Source organism: Emydura macquarii, unplaced genomic scaffold (genome assembly GCF_026122565.2).
Source record: "Emydura macquarii macquarii isolate MOO-44397 ecotype Brisbane River unplaced genomic scaffold, CSIRO-AGI_Emac_v2 contig_2605, whole genome shotgun sequence".
NCBI lineage: Eukaryota > Metazoa > Chordata > Testudines > Chelidae > Emydura > Emydura macquarii.
This window is the reverse complement of record NW_027132742.1, coordinates 8,128-31,662: the sequence shown is the minus strand read 5'-3', so window position 1 is coordinate 31,662 and position 23,535 is coordinate 8,128. Positions and strand designations below refer to the sequence as shown.

At 52.7% G+C, this 23,535-nt stretch overlaps 1 protein-coding gene across 1 annotated transcript; it reads right to left on the bottom strand.

Moving 5' to 3' along the window:
* Positions 1 to 537: 537 nt before the first annotated feature.
* Positions 538 to 22,503, bottom strand: LOC137163523 (butyrophilin subfamily 1 member A1-like). The gene is made up of 7 exons (XM_067563791.1): positions 22,395 to 22,503; positions 19,501 to 19,848; positions 15,833 to 16,114; positions 8,484 to 8,600; positions 5,453 to 5,473; positions 5,322 to 5,348; positions 538 to 1,097 (listed from the first exon to the last, which is right to left on the bottom strand). Exons 1-7 carry the CDS (start codon positions 22,501 to 22,503, stop codon positions 538 to 540), a joined length of 1,464 nt encoding a protein of 487 aa, XP_067419892.1.
* Between the last annotated feature and the right edge of the window lie 1,032 nt (positions 22,504 to 23,535).

Genomic DNA, 23,535 nt, shown 5'->3' with positions numbered 1-23,535 from the left:
CCCCGTCTGTTACCATCTGCTAACCCTGAGCCAGGAGATGGGGAAAGGTGAGGGGCAGCAATGTGTGATGGGGCAGCAGAAGACATGAGATGTCTGTCCGTATTTCCTACCAGTATCACCCTGTGCTGGGAGCTGTTTGTTGCACTGCACCTGGGGTGGGGCAAAATAGCAAACACATAGGGAGGGGGAAAGGCTGCTTGCGTTCCTCCCCGTGAGTGGGCCCCATTCATCCAGCCTGGTGCCTCGCTCACACAGCCCTGGGGCTGGGCTCTCACCCCCTTCCTCTGGCCCAGCTACTGAATCCCCTTCCCCCAGATCTTTCTATCTATCTCCATCTCCCCCTTCTATCTGTGCAGCCAGCTCCCCCCACCCACTTTTCTGCCCCTTTCCCTCCCCCAACTCACAGGCTTGGTGCTGGGAACGGAGAGGGGCAGGTGGCGGGGGCAGGCGGGTGATGCCCTTTAGACCATCCTCTGGGAACAGGCCTGGGGGCTGCTCAGCACTGGGAGGGGACAGTCTCTGCCGCGGGTGTCGCTGTCAGGGACAGAGATTCTCACTAGCCTGGGCTGGGACTGGGCAGATGGTCAGGGGAGCCGCTTTTTTACCCCTCTTGTTGAGATCAGGACTGAAATAAGGGCGAAGCGTCCCGGAGAAGGTGTCAGTGAAAGTGAAGAGCTGGGACCTGTCAGTCACATTGTAAAATGAGACCTTGCCTGCCTCATAGTCCAGGAAAATCCCCACCCGGCTGGGCTTGATGCTTACATGGAGGATTTCTGAGGGGGTGGCTTGGGCCTCGTATTCCCCATCCCACAGCCACAGGACCCAGTATCCATCTTCAGGTGAAGGTGTGATTGGCCCCTTCCTGCTCACAGATTCCCTACAAACCCCCAGTTCCCAGTCAGTCTTGTCTCCCACCTCCACCTCCCAGTAACGTTTCCCACCTGTGAACTTCTCAGCGCCCAGCACAGAGACAGACATATCAAATCTCTCAGGATTGTCGGGCAGATCCTGGCGTGTGTCTCTGTATCTCACACATTTCCGATCCTCAGACAGGAAGAGCCAGGGATTTGCCGTGTCTGGATCCAGAGTCACGTCCACTGGGGAGAGAGTCACAGAGTCAGGGCTGGGGCAGGGGTTGGTCATGGGGATCAAAGGGAAATTAACCTGCGTCCCCGTTAATCATTGTGGGGAGGGCGGGGGGAGTTTTGCCCTTTAAGGGGAGTCAGGGCCCGTCTGCCCATGGGAGCAAACTTGAGGGGAAGGAGAGCGGGGTAGGGGTGGGGTGGGAAGGTGTCAGCGGGGGCAGGGGAGGGCAGCCCAGGGAGGGGGAGGGGACAGGCTGATGTTGGGAGAGGAAGAGGAGGGGCAGATGGGAAGGGCAGACACAAGAGCAATGGGAGGCAAGGGAAGGAGCGGGCACCAGGAGGGGGCGAAGGGGTGCAGGGAGGGGCAAGCTCCAGGAGGCTGCGGGGGAGGAGGGGAGAGGAAGGGTGGCCTCCAGGGGAGAAGAAGGGGACAGACCCAGGGGCAAAGAGAAGGGGGTGAGCACCAGAAGGCTGAGGGGGGCAGAGGAGGTGACTGGGCAGGGTGGTCACTCGAGGGCAGAGCAGGGTGATGGGAAGGGCAGGTGCCAGGGGCAGAGTGGGGTGAGAGAGGGATGGGCACCAGGCAGTCAAAGGGGGGCAAGAAAAGGGGCCGCACTGGGACATAGGGTGGGGAGAGGGAAGGGGCTGGCACCAGGGGACAAAGGTGGCAAACACAGGGGTAGGCCTCCAAGGAGGCAAAGGAGGAGAGAAAGGAGGGGCTGGCACAAGGATGAAGGATAAAGGGGACTGAGGGAGGGGCAGGCACTAGGGGCAGAGGGTTTGTGAGGGGAGTGGCAGACACCAGCTGGGTAAAGGGCAGGCGGAGGAAGGTGCAGATGAAAAGGGGACAAAGGGGGTGAGGGGTGGGGCAGGCACCAGAGAAGCATGAAGAGATGAGGGACAGGGCAGACAGACACCAGGAGGGTTGAGGGGGAGGTGAGTGGAGAGATGGATGCAAGGAGGGCAGACGGGTGGGCACCAGAGGGCAGAGAGTGGGTGGGTGATGGAGCAGGTGAGCACAAGAGAGACAGAGAGAGGGGTGTGGAGAAGAGCGGGACCCAGGGATCAGAGGGGAGCAAAGGCAGATGTGGGCACTAGGGGGGCAGAGGGAGGGTGGCAGAGGGGCAGGATTCAGAGGGTAGAAGGGGGGTGGGAAAGGGTGCACACCAGGGGCAAAGTGGGGCAATAGAAGAGGTGGGCCCTAGGGAACAGAGTGTGCCAGGGAAGCAGAGTGGGGTGGTTACTAGAGAGGCTGAGGTGGAAGAGGAGGGGGTGAGCACCAGGGGGCAGAGGGGCAGTGAAGGGTGGGGCTAGCTCCAGGGCACTAGAGGGGGTGAGGGAAGAGGCAGGCAGGAGGAGCAGAGGGAGGGGCAGGAATCAGGGGAAGGGGTAGGATGGGCAGAAGGGATCAAGAAAAGGTGGTGGTGCCAGAGGGGGAGGGGCATGTGCTGGGTACAGAAAGGGGGGAAGGGTCAGGCAAAAGGAAGGAAGGGGGAGGGGAGGAGTGGATGCCCTGCACAGAGAGGGGGCTGAGCGGAGGGTTGAGCACCAGAAGGCAGGGGGTGGGGGAAGTTATGGATGATGAGGCGACAGAGGGCAGTGTGGAGAGAGGTTGAGTGGGCAGAGGGTGGCTGGGGGAGGGTGTGAGCATCAGGAGGGTGAAGGGGGGGCAAGGGAAAGGGCAGGTACCGGAGGGGATTGAGGGGGTTGAGCAGAGGGTCAGACACAAGGGAGGCAGAGGGGGAAGGGGCTGGCACCAGGAGGCATCAGGAAGGTGGGGACAGAGAGGGGTAAAGAGCTGGGGGGGCTGAGGAGGGTGAGGAAAAAGGCCCCAAGCCACAGGCAGGGTGTCTGGGCTGGACTCGGGACCAAGGCAGTGTGGGTCAGTGGGGAGTGTAACTAGTGCTGGGGGGACCAGGGGCTGTTGCTGATGAGGCCGGGGCAGTAGGAGAGGAGGGGGCATTTCCCCACTTACTGCCCCCTCCACCTGGGGGAAGCTGCACCAGGGGCCAGTCCCAGCTCACACCTGCGCAGCGTCTACACTGGTTGTTTGCACCAGGGCACCGACATGGCTGAGAGACGGCTGTGCCAGGGGCCGTCACCCCTCCCATCACTGTGGTTACAGATCAGTAATTACAGGGTCACTGGAACAGGGGAGCTGAGCTCTGAGGCTCCCGGGTAGGCCTGATCTACTGAGCTGCAGAGTCATTCTCACTCTCACACTCTGGCCCAGGGCCCATGTCAGTATTCAGACACCCAGGGGTGTCTACAGTTAGAGAAATTGAGGGCCCCTACATCAGACACCCCGGAGCCTAAGCTCCAGCCCCAGACACGTCTACACAGCTAATTGTAATTGCATGGCGCAAACCCGAAGTCTGTCCCCGGGCTCTGACACTCGCTGCTGCGGGCTGTGTAGACAAACCCTTTGTGTTTATAACATGAGACTTTTCACAATGCCTAACTTGATTTTCTCCCTGCACCTGGCCAGATTGGCCTGAAATGTCCAGTGTTTTCTCCCCAGGCTGGAGAGCGCTGAGGCGAACTCATGGGGGCGGGGGAGCAGTTCAGTGTCACAGGCGGGGGTAAGGGGAGGGATGAATCAGGGTTAATGTGGGAAGCGTCTACAAGTGCCGGGTGTGTCCGTGGCTGTGGGACGTGGGGAGCTGCAGAGTGGCGATGCCTACACAGAGGAAGTCTGGATCCAGAGTGTCTGGGAGCCTTGGGGACGGGGCAGGTTGGGAGCAGTGCATGAGATGGGGAGTTCGGGGCTAGCACGGCCCATTCACCATCACGCAGGCACTGGGTGTGGGGGTCACCACCGGGGGAGTGCGGGGTAGATCTGGTGCCATGTTCCGCTTGGCAGGGTTGGTGCCTGGGGCAGCCCCAGGGGCTAGAGCCTGGGGTGGCTGGTGCGCTCTTCCAGGGGTGAGCTGGGCAGATAGTGCCATGGGTGAGGGGACAGGTGATGTATGTGGAGCAGGCAGATGTCCTGTTTTTTGGACCTCAGATGTGGCAACCTGGACCCCCAACAGTGTTTATGTGACTCTCCTGGATGCCCCCAACCTCCTCCACAGCTCTGTGCGGTAAGATACCCTGGAGTGCATGGACTCCTGGGCCAGTGGTGCTGCAATGTGTGTGCACCTCCTCCTGGCAGTGGTGGACCATGGATCTCTGGCCCCCAGGGGCCAATACGTTTTTTTGCACCCTCCCTCCTTTGTCGGTGGCAGAGGCAGCACCCCACGGTGGAGGAAGGGTCTATAGGCCCATTTCCCGCTCTCCCCCACTGTCCCCCCTGCTGCGAGTGTGATGGGTGCGGCTGGGAGTGGGAGTGACAGGGGCAGATGGCCCTGGGCCAGCTGGCGGCGGGAGGGGGAGGTGACGGCATGAAGGGCTCTGGTCTCCACAGCTCCCTCATTGTGCCCAGCACAGGGGCCGGGAGGATGCTTGCTCCCCCTGCAGCAGGAGCCTTTGGCCACCAGCAGGCGTGTGCTGGGATTGGCTGCCTGTGACAGCAGGGTACGGGTCTGAGGAGGGCCCGGCCGGCACCCTCCCAGGCCAGCGTCTGGTGGCATGGCCCCCCCAGTAAGTCACTGCCTCTTGGGCTCGCTCTCTAATCCCTGCTGAAGCTACCCAGACCCTCCCAGCATGCACCAGTGCACGCACACGGTCAGGCAGCATGATGGGAGCAAACACACACATACATACAAAGTTCAGCCACAGCTGTGAGGCAGAAAAGGTGCCGGGTGGGCATAATTTGCTGTAACTGGGTCTGGGGAGTGTCACAGGCTGGTTATGAAAACCCGTCTGCTCTTGCAATGGGGATTGGGCCTTCATTGCCCCAAACCCATAGAGACACTGAACAGCTCTTGTTTGGTCATGTTTTGCTAGAAGTAAATAGTGGGCTAAAGTCCGTTCTGAACATGGAAATCCTGTGGCTGGGGAGAGCTTAGCAGTTCAATGCAAGCTATGGAGAGATAAGAATGTCTGTCCTGCAGAACCCAGCTACCGCCAGGAGTCAGTATTTTCCCACTAATCAGCCCTTTCCCAAAGGGGGCGTGTCCCTGCCCTGCAATAAACCCGGGTGTCGTCTGCCCCTTTCCATCTGCCCCAGTGACATTGCTGCTTCTAGCCCATTGAATGTCATAGGAAAATGCTTTGTTCAGGGACAGAAGCAAAGATCTCTCAGGAGGAGGAGGGGTCTCACCCTGGATAAAATATCAGCGAGATGTACAGTACCTGAGTAGGTCTGGGCGATTCTCCACCCTGCAACCAAGCACAGACAGAGGGGTGAGAACGCCCCTGAACACAGACAGGCTGAGCAGGAGACAATGTCAAACAAGGGTGATACTGGGGGGAATGGAACTTACTGAGCTCAGCCTGGAGTTTCTCTAAAAATAAAACAAAGAGAAACGCGTCAATATCACATTATCTTGCAAAAGGGAAGCGAGTCAAAAAGGTCTTAAAGCAGGGAAGTTAAAATCCTTAGACAGCCTGGAGGTTATGTCAGCAACCAGAGCCTGGCACCTCCTGGGCAACAAAGGCATCAGCAAGGGAAGAAATATAGTAACCCCATCTGGCCACCTGGCCAGGAGCAAGAGGTTATTAGAGCCAAACAGGGAAAATATTAACCCTGTGAAGCCAGTAGAAAGGACCAAACAGTGCATGATGGGAATTAGGAGGCTACAATGGAATTAGCTGAGTGAATGGCTTGAGATATAAAATAAATACCAGGGAATCATTTCAGTCTATCAGAATCAGGATGCCTGTGAGAGAATTGACGGGTCCCTTGTTCAGCAGGGGATAAAGGGAGCAATTGGGGAGGATAAGGACAATGCTGAGAGACTAACTGATTTCTTTGCATCAGTTTTTACCACAGAGGGTGCTGGGGAGAGACCTGCCTGGCAGCTGCTCTGTTCAGGAAGTAAATATCAAGGATTGAGATGTGAAGAGGAGCTATTGGATGAAACTGTTAAATGAAAGAGCCAGCAGCCACCAAGAGCAGAGGACATTCCTGCCAGATGGCAAAGCTCAGGAGCTCTCAAATGACTTCAGACCGGTATGACTAAGCTGCTAACAATAATGTGCATCTCTCATTAAAATCAGCTGCTATTAGAACTGCTAGTTAAAATATTTATCAGTGCCTTGGAAAAAGGGATAAGATAAGAGGTGGCAAAATTTGCAGAAGACATAATTATTTAGGTCAGATAAGACCAGAGAAGACAGAATTATTTCAGATGGACCAAGCCTGGCTAACATGACGACTGATGAAATTCAGTGTTGATCAGTGTACGGGAAGGCACATTGCAGGAACAATTAGAGCTATTCAGGCAGGTTATAGAGTTCGAAATTAACTAACTACTCACGAAAAAGCCCCAGGCATCACTGTACACATCTCCATGAAGATCTCTGCTCAATGTGCAGCAATGGATTAAAGACTGAAGAGTTAGGATGCACCGGAAAGAACACAATAGAAAAAGTTTCTTACACACTCCCTCACCTGGGCACCGTGTGCAGTGCTGGTCACACCATCTCCGAACAGATAACACGGAGATGGGCAATAACAATGATCAGAGCCTGAAGGCAAGTTCATAGAACGAGTGATTTTAAAGGTGGGACATTTTAATTTAGATGGGAGATTTGACAGAGAAATACAAAATAGCGACTGAGGGAGAGAAATTGGGTGCTCAAACCTTTCTTCTTTCCTAAGACAAGAACAAGAGGACACTCAAACTGAAAAGCAGCAAATTTCAAAGGATTAGAGGAAATGCTGTTTTTATAGGATGCACAATTAACCTGTGGAACAACTTGCCACAAGATAGCCTTGTGGCGAAGAGTTTAGTAGGAGTAAAACGAAAGGACATTTACATGGATAATGAGAACATACAAATTTATACTGGGTAGGATTAAAATAAAACAGACAAGGAAAGACAAAAATCCTAATGGAGAAAGGATTCAGAAAGGTGCAGGCATTGATATGGAAATGTGACTATCCAGTTATCACAGTTCTCAAAAACACAGGCATTCTGGATGGGAGAGACGCCCCCTCCTGCTTCAGGGCACAAGGCAAACACTAACTGACAGCGGTCAGGAGGGAACTTTCAGTTTGTCCGTCATTGGCCACTAGGATTTCTTTCACCTTCTCCTGAAGCAGCCAGTGCTGGGATAGCCGCTGTCAGAGGCAGGATCCCAGACCAGATTGGCCCTGGTCTGATTTGCTCTGGCAGCTCCTGTGTTCTTAAAAGCTTCCGTTTTAGAGTCTGATACAGCACAACACTTAAGCACACACTGAACAGGGCTGGATTGACTCATGGGTTTAAAGCTCAGCATGTGTTTAACTACCCTGCTGAATCGGGAGCTTAGAGAAACCATATTCAAAACCTGTTTAGATAATTATCCCCAAACAAAACCAGCTTCTTTGAAGAGAAAGCTCTTATGAAAATCTACTATTATTACTGGCTGAGGGAAGTGAGGCCCCACACCCAACCCGATGGCATTTCTGTCTGTCTGTCTGTGTGTAATGTGATAACTTTTGAAAACCACGTTCCATCTGCTCCAAAGTTTCAGGGCTATTCTCATTGCCAGTGTTATAATGGGGACACAATGCCTAGTGCAGTTAAAACGCTGAGTACATGGTTGTCTTCTGCCCTTTTGGCTGAGTGAAGCAAGGCCCCACACTGAAGTTGATGGCATTTCTGTCTGTCTGCCTGTAATGGTCTAACTTTTGAACACTGCAGTGTTTCAGGGCATGTTCTTGGCATCACTGGACAGAGCTCTTCTGATTTTGGTGAAAACTGGAGAACTGTAAAAGCTTTAGGATACAGAGTGAGGCGGTGACCTCAGGGTTAAGGTGAGAGTGAGGTTAGAGTTAGGATTAGCAGGACTCCAATCAGCCCCCCTAGCTGGACTTTTTGCCTTCTCTTCAGCCAGCCCCAGTCAACTGGACCCATCCCCATATTCCAGCCAGGCCTCTCGCCTCCCCATGCTGGTCAGAACCTTACTGATTTGGGTGAAAATCAGAAAAGCCTGATTTTAGTGGAAATTAATTTTTTCAGTTTTCTGCTTTTCACAAAAATCAGTAGGGTTATGGCCAAAGTGTATGAGGGGATAGGGATGCATTTGAAGGTGGGGGAAGGGTTTGAGGAGTCCATGTGGATGCACCACTTGGCCCATGTGAGCAATGAAGTGAGCAACCCTCTAATTAAAGAATTACCACGTAATTGTGCTCCGGGATCTAAACTCTCAGGATGAGATTCTGGGCTCGGAACCCGCAGCCCAGGGGCACATGAAGGCAAAGGCGGCTTTAACCCCCTTCTCCCTCCTTCATCCTCCTGATTCTGGGTGCTCCGGGTGCCAAAGCAGCCCCCACTGTAACTCCGCCCCCTCCCCCCGTTACTTTACCTTTCGCTCTGTGTTGCCTCCAGAAGTAGTAACTGGCCAGGGGAATGAGAACAGCCAGGAGAGCCAGGATCACACTCAGAGCCACCATCTCGGGACTGACCCTCGGGAAAAACAGCTCTGCAAGAGAAAGTGTCATTGACTAGTTGGAAGCAAACACGTGCAGAATGAAGGCAGGACAGTGGCAATAGTAACATGGACAGTTAATAGAATCTCACAGGGAAATACTTAGTGAGATGTGGGACCTTTGTGCTTTATTATTTAAACCAATGAAAGTCCAAGCTTTAGTCTTTTTACTGACTATGGTTAATTAATGGAAGGGGGTGTGCTGGGGATAGGGAGGGGCAGAGTGGAACTCTGCTATGCTGCACCTATCTTCATCCACCCCTGGCCTACATCCAAGCGAGCTATCGTTCCCTCACTTCCCTAGGCTGCTCTGACTGACCCCAAGGCTGCAACCGGTGCAGTCTGGCCCTCAGGATCAGAGCTGTGACCAGCTTCCTGACACCCCGACTCCCCTGAGCTCAGAGGGGCTCAGCTACATGAGAGAGTCTGAGCCAAATATGTTAATGCAGGATTTTAATAAAAACAAAACTTGGGCCTGGAAATTCAGAGTAAAAATTGCTCCAGATTCCTGTTCCCTGGGCCCTGGAGCAATGGCTGACTAGAGAGTTCTTTGCTAAGTGGTCACTGTGGTGTATTGAAACTGTGTAAAAATTACAGGCTGTCACTTTAAATCCTGAGGGGATTCCTGGTCCCACTTGCAGCCTGAGGGGCTCTGTAGAGAGCATGATGCTGGATCCTCTGCAGTCAGTCTGCAAAGAGCCGGCCTAGAGCAAGGTGGGCTGAGTTCTGCTCCTCTGACTTAGGGAGCAGCCTGTGTTGTCTCTCTCTGTATTTGGCTGTGGTGTGATAGAGTTCTGGATTCTTAGAAGTAAAGCAGTGTTACATTGCAGCCTTCCAGGAAGAGTATTTATGTTTTGTTTTACACTCTCTGTGTGTATGCTGTGAACATAACAATCTGGTAATCCTGGGCATATCATAGACTAAACAGCAGTGCTGCACTTTGAGACCTAAAATGAACAGTGCTTTACAACTGTAAAATTTTTATTATCATAGAGATTAAATATTCTGTATTAACCAACCTTTTTCAAAGCTAATAATACCTAAAATCATGACCTTTTTCCCCCCTAAAAATTAAGATGCCCTTAGGTAAGATTTTATTTCTGCATATTTTGGGCCTGAACTTTTTTTGCTGGTATTTTCAGCTGTAATCTAAGTAGCAGTGCTCAGATCATATCCAGGGTTCTCTTCTGCTGTTTGGGAAAAATGACTCTTTTAGCCAAATTTTCAGAAATACTCAGCAGCCAGCAACTCTCACCAAGAACAAAAGAGAATTCCCTCCTTGACAGCACAGAGAAGTCAGCCACAAACATAAATACTCTTGCTGGGAGATTGCAGCGCAACACCACTTTATTTCTTAGAATCCAGAACCATAACACACAAGAACCCCACAGCAAAGGGGAGGGCTGCTCCTTAAGGTAGCAGGCACAACTCACTCCACCTTGCTTTACACTGGCTCGTCTGGGGTGTAAATCTACCTTTCACTAGCCTGCTGCGCAGCCATGAGGGCCACACTGAAGGAGGGGAAAGGGACTCGGAGGCAGGATGCTGCGGCCTACCAGTGGGCCCGCATCTTCTGTGATGTCCTGGTGGTCTTTGGGACTGGCCATGGATTGTTGTGGGGCCCAACGGAAGCCGCTAGCACTCCTGCCCATGAGGATCCCCCCCAACCTTCCTCATAATGCCTGTCACCTTTGCCACCTTGAACACTCGGGGCTGTGGGATGGGTCCCTCAGGAGCCAGGTGATCTCCTTCCTTCGGGAGGGTAGTCAGTGTCATTCTTGCAGGAGACCCATATGGATCCAGCTGCTGAGGTCAGCTGGCGGCTGAAGTGGGGGGACAGGGTGTTCTTTAGCCACTTCTCTGCCCATGCAGCTGGAGTAGCCACCCTGTTCTCCTCCGACCTACAGCCCGAGGTGCTGGCGGTTGCCGAGGTCATGCCGGGCTGCCTGCTGCACCTCCGGATCTGCTTGGAGGGCCTGGTAATATCTATGCCCCAACATTAGGCCCGGAGCGGGTGCATTTCTTCAAGCAGGCATCTGCCTTCCTCAGCACCATGGATCCTCATGAATTCCTGGTCCTGGGAGGGGATTTTAACACCACCCTTGAGGAACGGGACTGCACAGGGACCGAGTAGTGCCAGGCCGCCGCGGACGTTCTCAGTGAGATTGTCAACCATCACTCCCTGGTGGACGTCTGGCTCAACCACCACCCGGATGAAGTGTCCACCTTCTCTTATGTGCGAGTGGGGGCAGATCGGTCGCACCACTCCCAACTGGACCATATTTACCTATCTCGTCACCATCTTGCACAAGCCCACTCCTCTGACATCCAGCTAGCCCTGTTCTCAGATCACCACCTGGTGACGATGACAGCCTCCCTCACGTCAGAGAGGCTGGGGCTGGCCTACTGGCACTTCAACAACAGCTTGCTGGAGGACATGGGCTTTGTGGCATCTTTCCAGGAGTTCTGGCTGGCCTGGTGAGGGTAGAGGCGCATCATTCCCTCAGCGCAACAGTGGTGGGATATGGGGAAGATCCTCGCCCGGCTCTTCTGCCGTGACTACACTCGGGGGACCAGCCGGAGGAGGAGAATGGCGATATAGCAGCTGGAACAGGAGGTCTTAGAGCTGGAGAAGCATCTGGCTGCCAGCCCTGAAGATCCATCCCTCTGCGGAGCGTGCCAGGAGAAGCGGGAGGAACTCTGGGCTCTTGAAGACCATTGGGCGTGGGGTACCTTCGTTTGATCCTGCATTGTCTCTTAGGGAGATGAACTGCGGCTCCCGCTTCTTCTACACCCTGGAGAAAAAGAGGGTGGCCAACAAACATGTCAACTGCCTTTTGACAGAGGACGGTGCCCCCTCACGGATCCAGCGGAGATGCGCGGGCGGGCCTGGGCCTTCTATGCCACCTTTTCTCCCTGGATATGACCGACGCCAATGCCCTCAGGGTGCTCTGGGACAAATTTCCATTGGTCAGCATAGGTGACCGGGACTGGCTGGAGCTTCCTCTCACTCTGGCTGAGCTCTCGGGAGCCCTCTGTCTCATGGCCACCAATAAATCCCTGGGCATGGACAGGCTGACTGTGGAGTTTTACTGCGTGTTCTAGGACGTCCTCGACCCAGACCTCACCATTGTCTGGGCTGAGTTCTTGGGGAGCGGGAGCTCCCCCTGTCATGCAGGAGAGCCATGTTCACCCTGCTGCCCAAGAAGGAGAACCTCCGTGACCGCAGGAACTGGTGTCCTGTCTTGCTCCTCAGCACGGACTATAAGATCATAGAATCATAGAAGATTAGAGTTGGAAGGGACCTCAAAAGATCATCTAGTCCAACCCTCTGCTCAAAGCAGGACTAACCTCAGCTAAATAATCCCAGTCAGGGCTCTGTCAAGCCGCAACTTAAAAACCTCTAAAGATGGAAATTCCACCACTTCCCTAGATAACCCATTCCAGTGCTTCACCTCCCTCCTAGTGAAAAACGTTTTCCTAATGTCCAACCTAGACCTCCCCAACTGCAACTTGAGATCATTGCTACTTGTTCTGCCATCTACTACCATTGAGAAGAGCCTAGCTCCATCCTCCCTGGAACCCCCTTTCAGGTAGTTAAAGGCTGCTATCAAATCCCCCCTCATTCTTCTCTTTTGCAGACTAAACAAGCCTAGTTCCTTCAGCCTCTCCTCATAAGTCTTGTGCTCCAGCCCCTAATAATTTTTGTTGCCCTCTGCTGGATTCTCTCCAACTTCTCCACATCCTTTTTGTAGTGGGGGCCCAAAACTGGACACAATACTCCAAATGCGGCCTCACCAATGCCAAATAGAGGGGAATAATCACTTCCCTTGATCTGCTGGCAATGCTCCTACTAATGCAGCCCAATATGCTATTAGCCTTCTTGGCAACCAGGGCACACTGCTGACCCATATCCAGCTTCTTATCCACTGTAACCCCCAGGTACTTTTCTGCAGAACTGCTGCGTAGGTCATCGGTCCTCAGTCTGTAGCTGTGCATGGGATTCTTCCATCCTAAGTGGAGGACTCTGCACTTCTCTTTGTTGATTTCTTTTGGCCCAATCCTCCAATTTGTCTAGGTCCCACTGTCTCCTATCCCTACCTTCCAGGGTATCTACCACTCCCGCTAGCTTAGTGTCATCTGCAAACTTGCTGAGGGTGCAATCTACCCCATCCTCCACATCCTTAATGAAGATGTTGAACAAAGGCCATTTCCGTGCAGGTAGGGTCCATGCTGGCGGACATGATCCATCCTGACCAGACCTATACCGTCCCAGGCTGTACCATCTTCAACAATCTTTATTCGGTCTGGGACTCCTTGAGCTCAGGTGCAGGGATGGTCTGTCGTTTGCTCTCCTACCCCTGGATCAGGAGAAGGCGTTCGACAGGGTGGACCACGGGTATGTCCTGGAACTCTGCAGGTGTTTGGCTTTAGGCTCCGGTTTGTGGGTTTTCTCCAGGTGCTGTACTCCTCCGCGGAGTGCTTGGTCAGGCTCAACTGGACCCTGATCACACCAGTCAGCTGCGGGCATATGGTGCATCAGGGCTGTCTGCTGTCAGGCTAGCTGCACACTCTGGCCATTGAGCCCTTCCTCCATCTCCTCCACTCTTAAAAGAGGCTGGCGGGGGTGGTGCTCTGTGAGCCAGAGTTGTGGACGGTGCTGTCAGCATATGCCGATGATGTGCTCCTCGTGGTCTAGGACCCGGTTGACCTGGTGCGGGTGGAGGCCTGCCTAGCCATCTACTCAGTGGCCTCTTCTACCCGGGTCAACTGGGTCAAGAGCTCCGGCCTGATGGTTGGGGCTGGGTGGCAGGCGAGCTTCTTCCCACCCACGCTTTAGGCCATCCGGTGGAACGTGTGTCCACTGCTCTATCTGGGAATGTGCTTTCTGGTACCCATCCTTCTCTGTCAGAGAACTGGGAGGATTTGGAGGGCAAGGTGGCTGAGCAGCTCTGGAGGTGGACAGGACTACTCTGGTGCCTCTCCCTGCTGGGGAGGGCACTGGTGCTTAACCAGCTGGTCCTGTCCATGCTCTGGCACCGCCAACAACCTGGTCCCTACCCTGAGTTTCCTGGCCAACCTCCAGAAGATGATTCTGGAATTCTTTTGGCCAAGACTGCACTGGGTCTCTGCAGGGGTCCTGAGTCTCCCCTGGAGGAAGGAGGACAGGTCCATACCTTCCGCCTCCAGGCCCTGCAGAGGCTTTTTATAGTGCAGATAGTCTGGGGTGGAGCGCACTGATGCACATCTTCCTCCGCTGACTCCTAGGGCTCCAATACGACTGGCAACTCTTTTTTCTCCACCCAAAGGGTCTTCTGCGAGACCGCTCCAAGCTGCCAGTGCTCTACCAGGACTTCCTCCGGACCTGGAGGCTGGTCTCTGCAACCATGTCCAAGGCGGCCTCTGAGGGAGCAGATCTCCTCACGGAGCCCCTGCTACACAATCCCCATCTCAGTGTGCAGGTGGCGGAGTCCTACTCAGTGTGCGAGAGGCTGGTCCTGGTAGGTGTCACAAAGATTGGAGACCTCCTGAACTATGACCAGCGGGACTGGGTGGATCCGCAAGCACTGGGTCAGCGCATGGGGCTCTCCACTCTTTGAACCCCCTAGAGCGTGCTCCAGGAGGTGAAGGCAGTCTTGCCCCCTGCTGCTTGAGCCTACCTTGAACGGGTCCTGAGGTAGGGTGCTCCCCGACTGCCCCTCACTCTGAGCCCTCCAGGCCTCTTCATCGGACCCCTGCCCCGAGAGCCTCCACTACTACCTCCTTTGCTCACCCTGAGCTGGCTGCAGGATCTGCAGCTGGAGCACTTCTGAACTGTGCCACAGGCACACCTCCACACGCTCGTGCTCCACACTCTTCATTTCCTCGCCCTCGTGTCCCAACCTGACACCAAGTGGAAGGACCTCCTACCGTCTGTAGAGGGCAAGAGACCCCAGTGGGCCAGCCTGTATTTCACTATAGTTCCACGGCCTGCTGGGGATATCGGCTGGTGGCACCTTCACAGAGCCACATGCATGGGTGTGTACCTGGCGTGGTTCATCCCCTGTCCCGAAGCCTGTCCCTTCTGCGGCGTGAGGGAGACCCTGGCACACGTATACCTGCAGGCCCTATTCTGGCTCCTCCAGAACCTTCTCCTGAGGTTCTGGCTGCACTTCTCCCCACAGCTCTTCACCTATGTGCACCCCATCCACGGCCCCACAAGTCACGGGACCTCCTCATCAACCTCCTCCTCGCCTTGGCCAAGGTGACCATCTACAACAGGAAGAGGAGTTTGGCTGAGGAGGTGCTCTGCGACTGTGGGGCCTCCTTCCGTTCCTCCATCCGATCACGTCTCCGAGCAGAGTTCTTCTAGGCCATGTCCGCTGACTCCTTAGCTACCTTAAAGGAGCTGTGGGAGTTGTCCAGGGTCCTCTGCACAGTGTCCCCTTCAGATTCCCTCCGTTTAGCCCTTTGACCTCCTCGCCCATCCCTGTTTTTTCATTTGTTTTCCCTCGTAGTAAGTTGAGTCCAGGTCCAGTAGCTCCTCTGTTTAGCCTGGGAGAAGGACTTTTAGCTGTGGGCAGACTTGCACCCACCCACATCCTGGTGCTCAGATAGTACTAGCCTGCTGCACACTCACTGGCTGTGTGGATCCTGCTGCTGTGCACTAAAAGTTCCCTGATGCACTTTGATCTGTTACTGTTTCAAAATGGGGTTGGTCAAAGGGCACTACAGAATTGTTAGTACATGGAGCAGGGTCCACACAGACAGATAGTGCATGGAAGCTAGAGTGAGGCAGATTTACCCCCTTGACAAGAAATAACTTCACCTGTAGACAAACCCTGATTCTGCTCCCATGCTGCAGAGCCCTCCTCTAGCCTTCAAACAGGACTTAGAAACCCCCAATCCCAACACCCATTCTTAAATTGACAGCTTGCAATTCCAGCATAGTCCTCACTGCACTGCAGGAACAAAGGAAAATTCCCTCCCACTCCCCCACAGAGAAGAGATGATCACTGGATATGGAGCAGCTCTGAGAATCTGGCCAATGGCAGCCCAGCCTGCAAAGTCCTAAACACCCTCAGCTCCTGCTGGAGTCACAGAGAATTGAGGCTGCTCAGGATTTACAAGAAGCGCTCGGCACCTTGAAGGTTCAGGCCAATAATGAGAAGATACAATTTTAAATACCCTCCACCAATGTCTGCACCATCTCAGTCTAGCCACATGCAGCTTGGACAGGCGCTGACCTGCTATGGAAATTGGTGACTCCCTTTCCTGGTTGAGTCGGGGGTTCCTGACACAGCAGGACACTTTCCGGTTGGACTCCTCTGTTAGAACAATGGCAATCTCTGTTTGAAACAGGCCATTGGCCTCTTGGGATATCTTTTCAGAGGCTGACGGTATGAGCTGCCCCTGGAGATCTCTCCACAGCACCTCGGGCTCTGGGTACCATCCAGATGATCGACACACAACCCGGATCCCTCCATCCTGATGTCCCTCCACAGAGATTGCTGGAGCAGAGCCCAAACCTACAGAAGAAATTAATGAAATTGTGATGACTCTACAGAGCCAAATAATGAGCCAAAAGTTTTTACATTATTATCAAAAGCCATTTCCTATTAAACTAATAACTGACTATGAGTCCACGGGTGTGATTGATTACTTACATTGCCAGATTCCAATTTGATATACAGTACAATTAATGTTAATGTCAAGGCTGTTCTATGCACAAACTTGCTCCAATTTAGTTAAAGTGGTTTAGTTAAACCAGTGCAAACCCCTGTGTGGACACTCTTTAATCTAGAAGGAATCGACACAAGCCAAATTAATACAAACCATTTCCGAACCATTTAAAAGTGTCCACTTAGGGTTTTTGCACTATATCACTGAAACCAGTGCATGTGTAGACAAGCCTTAAATTAATTCACTACCAAAAAATTTAGTTACTGGGGAGGTCAGGTTGCCTTGGCAGTGCCTCCTTCCATTCCAGAATGCAGGTGTTGGCAACCAAAAATTGGATTCCACTGAGAGACAGGAAACACACCTACACCCACAAAATCCAGATGTTAGATAACACGAAAATGCAGAGTTAAGGTAATGCCTCCCACACCGGACCACTCTTTTACTAAAATTATCTTACTCTGAAATAAGAGGGACGCTCACAATCTGTTTCTCACACGTCTCAAGCCCCCTGCCCAGGCCCTGGCTGCGCTGCAGCGATGCCGTGGGTCAGACACTTGCTCTGGCAGTGGCCACATGCCCGCAGAGCCCTTCTCCCCAGCATCAGCCCCTGTCAGGGTCATATTTCCCCTCCCAGTCCTGCCTGTGAGGCCTCTGGGCTGGTGGCATCTCCCTGCGCCAGGCCCTGCCCAAGTCCCCCCTGGCTCTTCTCAGCCACTCACTGCATACGGCTCCAGCCCCAGTCCCAGCTCCCACTCTGCTTCAGCATGGCTCAGTTCGGCTCCCTGACCTGGCTCCTTCTCTGGCCTCCCAGCTGCTGGCTGCTGTGTCCCTAACTCAGCCCTGCACTCTGTCCAGGCAGCTCCAGCTTACACTGAGGATAGGACCTTTCCCACAGCTCCCTCATTGGCCTGTCTGCCCCAGTCAATCAGGCTGACCTGAGCATTGGCCTCTCTCTACTGGCGGGATTTCGCAGGGGAATTTCTTTAAGGGATTCCCGCTTTAAGGGCTCTCTTAAAGTGGACCCTCCGCCGACAAATCTCTTAAAGGGGCAATGCCATACACAGACAAACTTTCGGCAGCAGCAGGGCTAACTGAAACACTGGCCGAACGCGGCCGGATCAAAAAGTTTTGCCTGCCAAATGTGGCCCGCTGGCCGTATGTTAGACACCTCTGCCTAATACAGTGTTATAGAGTGTGCCAGCTCTGTTTCAGTTAAGAGTGCAAAGACTTTTCTGTTTTTAAAGGAAGATTTTTCTAAGTGCTCTGAAATCTTCAGGCAGATCCGGGTTGTTGTAAAGTTTGCTGTGATGTGTAGGAGTGTAGAGTTGGGAATGATCCAAATGTGGAGTCATTTGAGCAAAAGATTTCCAAGATACAGACCCTGAAAAAAAACAGCCTTTCAGAAAGTTCACAGATTCTAGCAACATTGAAGTTTGAAACCCATCTGGAAAAAAATCTAACACTGACCTGTGAACATCTGGGGGAAACTCAGACAATGTCAGAGTGGGTGGTTGGTTTGTTTTTCTTTTTTGAGATATAATCTGCACACAGCAGATAATTCAGAAGGTGCTGAAACTATATTTGAAAAGACAATAAATTACACATACAAGTGTTTGCTGGGTGGAGTGATTGGGATGGAAGAAGAGGTGGGAATCAGGGAGAGGACTGCAACAAGGAATGTGGGTATTATGGGGAGGGGGATAAATTGGAATGGGTGGTAGAATAAGAAAGAAGGGTTGGGGCCTCCTCAGGTAAAGGGAAGGAGAGGGACGGGGGGATGTGATATTGTGAGGGGTGGCAGTAAAAGTTGTGGGTTTAGGAGCAGGGAGGCCTGTCAGCCCCAAATTCTCCCCCATGCTGGGATCTGGGGGAGCCCTTCCCCTCGGCAGGGCTATTAGCTCCCTTTTCTGTCCTCTGCATGTCCTGGGATCTGGGGGATCTGCCATTCCTGGAGTGTCTAAACCCCTCATGTGATCTGTGATGAAGGGGGTGGGATGGGGGTGGCTGAATGTGGTGAAAATGTAAACGTCTGAAATGCAGGAAATTAATAGTTAAAATATACATCACGCCTGTGTGGGGATGGGGGGCTGGCAGAGTGTGGGGGGAGGGGAAGTTGAATTGGGTGGGCCTGCAGCATTGCTGGGGAAGTCTGGCTCGAACAGGGGCAGGAGCCCAGCTAGACATGGTAGTTGGGGTGCGGAGCCCAGCTTAGGGTGCAGCTCAGGCTACGTAACCAAAGCAGTGTCTGGCCCACCAGTGCGCTGCTGCCTGTGACGTATGCACCAGAAATGTAGGGCAGAGGGGGAGGTATATGTGGGGGGGATTATTCGGAGCACCTTGGCAGAGCTGTCCCTGTGACATGCGGCGACGTACAGGTGTATCGGGAGGGATCAGTCATGCCTCATTTCAGTGCTGAGTTGTGCAGGTTGTGTCAGTAGCAGCCATGGGGACTGTCAGCAGCCTGGTGTCAGATATGGTTGGTAAAGGGTCAATGAAGGCAACGTCCCAGAAGGAATCCTCAGGGCAAGGGTGATGGGGTGGGAACATTTTACAAGCCGGGGGTGGTTTGCGCAGAGCAGGCTCAGTGTTTGAGTGTAGACCAAGTGTTCGCTGCACCTGACCTGAACCTCATGGCACAGCTGGTTACAGAACTAGCTGCACCTCTGTCTCCTTTCTGCTCTCTCTGGCAGCACCTTCAGGGGTCAGGCCTCCTGCCTCTCCCTGTCCTGGGGGCAGAGAATTCCTCAGTTTCCCCAATCGTAACCCAGGCTCTGGGCTACAGCACCCTGTATAACAACCACTGTTATCCTGTGGGTGCCAGACAGGAACCAAGATCATTCCCAGCTGGTGACATCAGTGTGGGGGGGATCAGCCATTTTTCTGCCCCAGTGTGCACAAAAACAGTTGTGATAAGCACAGGTTAATGTCACCTGACTGTTTAGGGGTGTTTGTGTATCTCATTAACCCATTGCTCTAATGATCTCAGATTTGGGCCACTAACCCTATCCCAGATTCCAATGAGTCACAACAATTTTCAAGACAGTCTGAGTGTGTGCCTGGATTTCAGAGACCTTAGAAAAACTGGTTGTTAAACAGTAAACTACAATCAGCCTTACCCAGAGCAGAGCTACCGACCTATCATAACAGGAAAACTCGTGCATCTCACCATGAACCCTCTGACTCCACTTATTACCCTGTTTAACACATTAAAACATCAGCAGACATTACTGACCTGCCACCTGCAGTTCCAATACAGCTTCTTCATAAGAGACACTGGACTGAAAAAAACATGTGTACTGCCCAGCGTCTGAGGGCCGGATATCGCGTATTCTCAGGGAAACACTCCCATTGGTGATGTCGTCTTTCAAGAGCTCAGTTCTTCCTTGATATTCCGGCATCTGCTCTCTGTACAGATCCTGCCCATCACGGTACAGGTGCACCACTGCAGAGAACCGGGATTGGAACCATCTCAGCTCCATGCTCTCAGCGCTCATCCTGGGGGAGAGGTGACAGGGCAGGACGGCCTCCCCACCTACAGAGGCAGTGATTGGACGGTCAGGTCCTGTCACTGTGAACTGTGCTGTGAAATGTGCAATGGAAAATGGAAATTAAATCAGCGAGGGGCTAGGAATGGCATTAATTAGCAACAAGACTCACAGTAAGAGAGCGCCCTGTGTTAGAAGTGAGCACCACGTACCCATGCAGTGCCCCAGACATGTCTGTGAGTGCAGAAAGTCACAGGCTTGGGGTAACTGCACCTCTGACCCCCTCCGTGGTCTTCTCAAGGATTGTCCCCTCAGGCCTCCAGCCATCACCTCTCTCTGGGCAGGGACCCACATCCTTCTCCCTCCACATTGGGGCTTTAGGATTTCACCCACCCCCCGCAATTGACTATGCTTTTCCCAGCAGGCCTGGCCAAAGTCCAGAACCTGCGCTTTGCTTTCTCTCCCAGGGCTATGAACAGTGTGTGCCAGCAGTTACCAGTAACCACATCGCGCTGTCAAAGCAGAGAATATTTAAGGACAAAAGCCTGAAAGAGGAGACTTACCATAAACCAATCAAAAGGCTGAACGCATGTTATGTTTATACCAAGGAGTCTCATCTGGCACATGGGACTCTCTGATATGTTCCAAAGTCTTTCAAAGCTTTCTCTAAGGCAGTGGGCCACAAACCTTTAGGGTCACGCCCCCCTTAACTGGTTTGCATCCCCTCAGGAACTGCAAACGGGAGCCGGGGGCTGGGAACCGGGGCTCGAGCTGTGGCTGTGTTTGGGGCTGGAGCTGCAGCCACAGGGCCCGGGGCCAGGAGTGGAGCCACAGGGCCCAGGGTCATGAACAGGGCTGGGAGCCAGTGCTCAGGGCCCAGGAATGAAGCTGGGACCCAGGCTGCAGCTTGGAGCTGGTGCTGGCCAGAAGCAGGGCACGGGGCCTGGGTGCAGGCCACAGCCAGGAGCAGGGCCTGGGTGTGGGACATAGCCAGGTGCGGGACATGGCCAGGAGTGAGGTAGGGGGGCTGAGGCTGCAGGTGAGTGGGCGGGGCTGGAGCAGAGATGGGGTCAGATCTGGGCTGGGTGGTGCTTCCTCTCCACCCCTGTGGGTGCTGGCCCAGGTCTTGCTGCGCCACCCTCCCCCAAAGGTTCCTCCACACCCGCCTAGCAGGGTGCACCCCACAGTTTGTGGACCTCTATTCTAAGGGTTTTTTCCTCTTGTTTAAGAGGTCATGTCAGTTTATAGCCCAAGATCTCAGGCCTCCAATCAGTTTAAATCCAGCTTTTATACCAAAATCTTTGTTCTCTTTGGTTTCTGGGACCTGGTCAAACCCAGCTGATGCAATTCTCTGAGGAGTGGCACTTCCCTGGAATTGTTACCTGTCCCAAAAGTAATGACACCCCATGGTTTTTAATCCTGAGGGAGATTGGGTTTTAATCCTGAGGGAGATTGGGTAACCCTCCCCCATGGCATTGATTACAATCCCAACCCACAGAGCTACATATAACGTGTAGATACCACTGAGAAAGGGGACACAAAAATGAACAGAACATTCATAAAGTGAATTCAATAGTCTGCAAAATACCCCATGTGGCTGCAGAATCTGTCACTCAGAGCTCACAGGTGAATGTCAGACACTGTCCCTGTTATCTCTGAATAGGGCTTGAAATGTCTCACGGGCACCCTGGGGATAATGATACTGGGGGCCTGGTTCTCTGATACCCCAAGGCCTTTTTGTGCTGCTCCAGCACAGGGGCCTCCTCACCCCAGCAGGGATGGTGTAAAGGCTGGCAAGGTGTAAAGACAGGAAAACAGATCATCATCACTATGCAGGTGATGGCTTTAAAGGTAAAGTCAGAGGTCAGATAATGGAGAGAGAGAAGGAAGAGGATAGAAAAGTGCAGGAAGCAGAGAATTGGTCACTGTGGAACAGCACAGAATGGGGAGAGGAGTGGTCTCAGTGCAGAGACTCAGCATTCAGAGACAGAGAGAGCTGGTTAAACTAACAAGTTGGAAACCACAGCAGGAGGGAACCAAAAGGCCTGAGTAGCTGTGAAGTCAGCACTGGGGGTGGAGAGGGTCACTATAAGGGCTTCACCAGGGGAACAGAATGAAGAAGCCGGCAAATGTCCTCACATCCTCATTGTGAGATGAGGTTTAGCTCTGAGCCCTACTCAGACTGTCCAGTGCAGCAGCAGTGACCTGTGGGTTGTCACTTCATAACTGGAGAGTCTGGGATTCAGGACTCGTTGGTGGCTGCAGAGTCTGATTTGGGACGTGCTGGTCTGGCAGTGCGGTGTGTAGGGAAATTGGGAAATGTCCTTTTAAATAGTTTGTGAGCCCTGCCGTGGTACTCACTGGGTTCTGTGTTTTAGGAGCTGCCAGGACCCAGCGAGAGCCGTCGGATGGATGTTGTGTCAAGGCCTGACAACGTGTGTGTTGCTAGTAACCATGGTTCCTGAGGATCCAGCTGTGCCCTGTGGTGTCTCCATGTGGCCGGTTGCTGTGTAAAGAGCAAAACCACAGCAGGCGGGTGGAGCAGAGGCGGGTTATCAGACCAGGCCATGGCGTGAGAGGGACGGTGATGACCAGCAATAGCAATGGGCAGCAAACCCAGCGAGCAGGCCGGAGCTCCTACCTGATGGCAGCCTGTGAGCCTGCAGAGCGAGACAGAGAGTGATGTAGCCCAGCAGAGCGGAGCTCACTGTGGAGCCGGGGGAGAATGAGGGAACCTTCTCCGTCATCATAGCAGGGCCTGGGGAACAGGAGAAATAATAGATGGCGAGTGAGTGTGATGTGGTGACTTTAACTACCCAGTCACCTGCTGGAAAAGTAATATGGTAAAACAGAAAAGGTCAAATAAGTTATTAGAATGTATTAGGGACAAATTTTTGTTTCAGAAAGTGGAGGAAGTAGCCAGGGGAACAGCCAGTTTAGATATGATTCTGACCAAGAGGTAGGAACTGGTAACAAATCTGAAGGTTGAAGGTAATGTGGGAGAAAGTGATCATGAAACAGTGAAATTAATAGGCATTAGGTTTAAAACAAAAAGAAGTACTTTTTTCACACAATGCACAGTCAACCAGTGGAACTTGTTGCCAGAGGATGTTGTGAAGGCCAAAACTATAACAGAGTTCAAAAAAGAAGTAGATAAATTTATGGAGGATAGGTCCATAAATGGCTATTAGCCAGGAGAGTCAGGGATGCAACTCCATGCTCTGAGTGCCCCTAGCATCTGTTTGGCAGAAGCTGTGAGTGGATGACAGGAAATAGATAACTTCATGATTGCTTGTTCTGTTCATTCCCTCTGAAGCTCCTAGAACTGGCCATGGTCAGAAAACAGGTTACTAGGCTAGATGGACTGTTAGAAATAATCAAACAGGTTGTCCTGGGGGCAGATTGGGGAGAAAGAACCCTTTCCACCTCCACGCCAGGAGTGAGCAACAAGGGAGTTACTTTACAATTCTTTTATCCATAACAGTATGTAAATATATACATTGCCAGCCACTCCTAGGCCCTTATTTGGTTACATTAACACCTAGAAAATGAATATTAACAACTACATAATGAATATAATTATACCCGCCCCTGTTTGTTGTTTACAGGATTACCATATAGAGGTCAGGCACATCACCTTAAAACCTATACATTTTACACTAACATTCTTTGAAGTAAAGGCATGCCAGGGGAGAAGGAAGATAATGCTTCTTTCCCACCAAGGCCTTACTTAGAAGTGATGATAATGATTTTATTGCCAGGAAGGGAGGAAAAGAAGAAAA

What these genes read in the sequence shown, in the direction of transcription:
- LOC137163523 (XM_067563791.1), bottom strand. Translation starts at nt 22,503, where the DNA reads ATGATGACGGAGAAGGTTCCCTCATTCTCCCCCGGCTCCACAGTGAGC. An exon ending in GTCACCAATTTCCATAGCAG is followed by an intron (nt 8,601 to 15,832) that starts GTCAGCGCCTGT and finishes TTTCTCTTGCAG; the next exon opens with AGCTGTTTTTCCCGAGGGTC. An exon ending in AATCGCCCAGACCTACTCAG is followed by an intron (nt 1,098 to 5,321) that starts GTACTGTACATC and finishes CTCTCTCCCCAG; the next exon opens with TGGACGTGACTCTGGATCCA.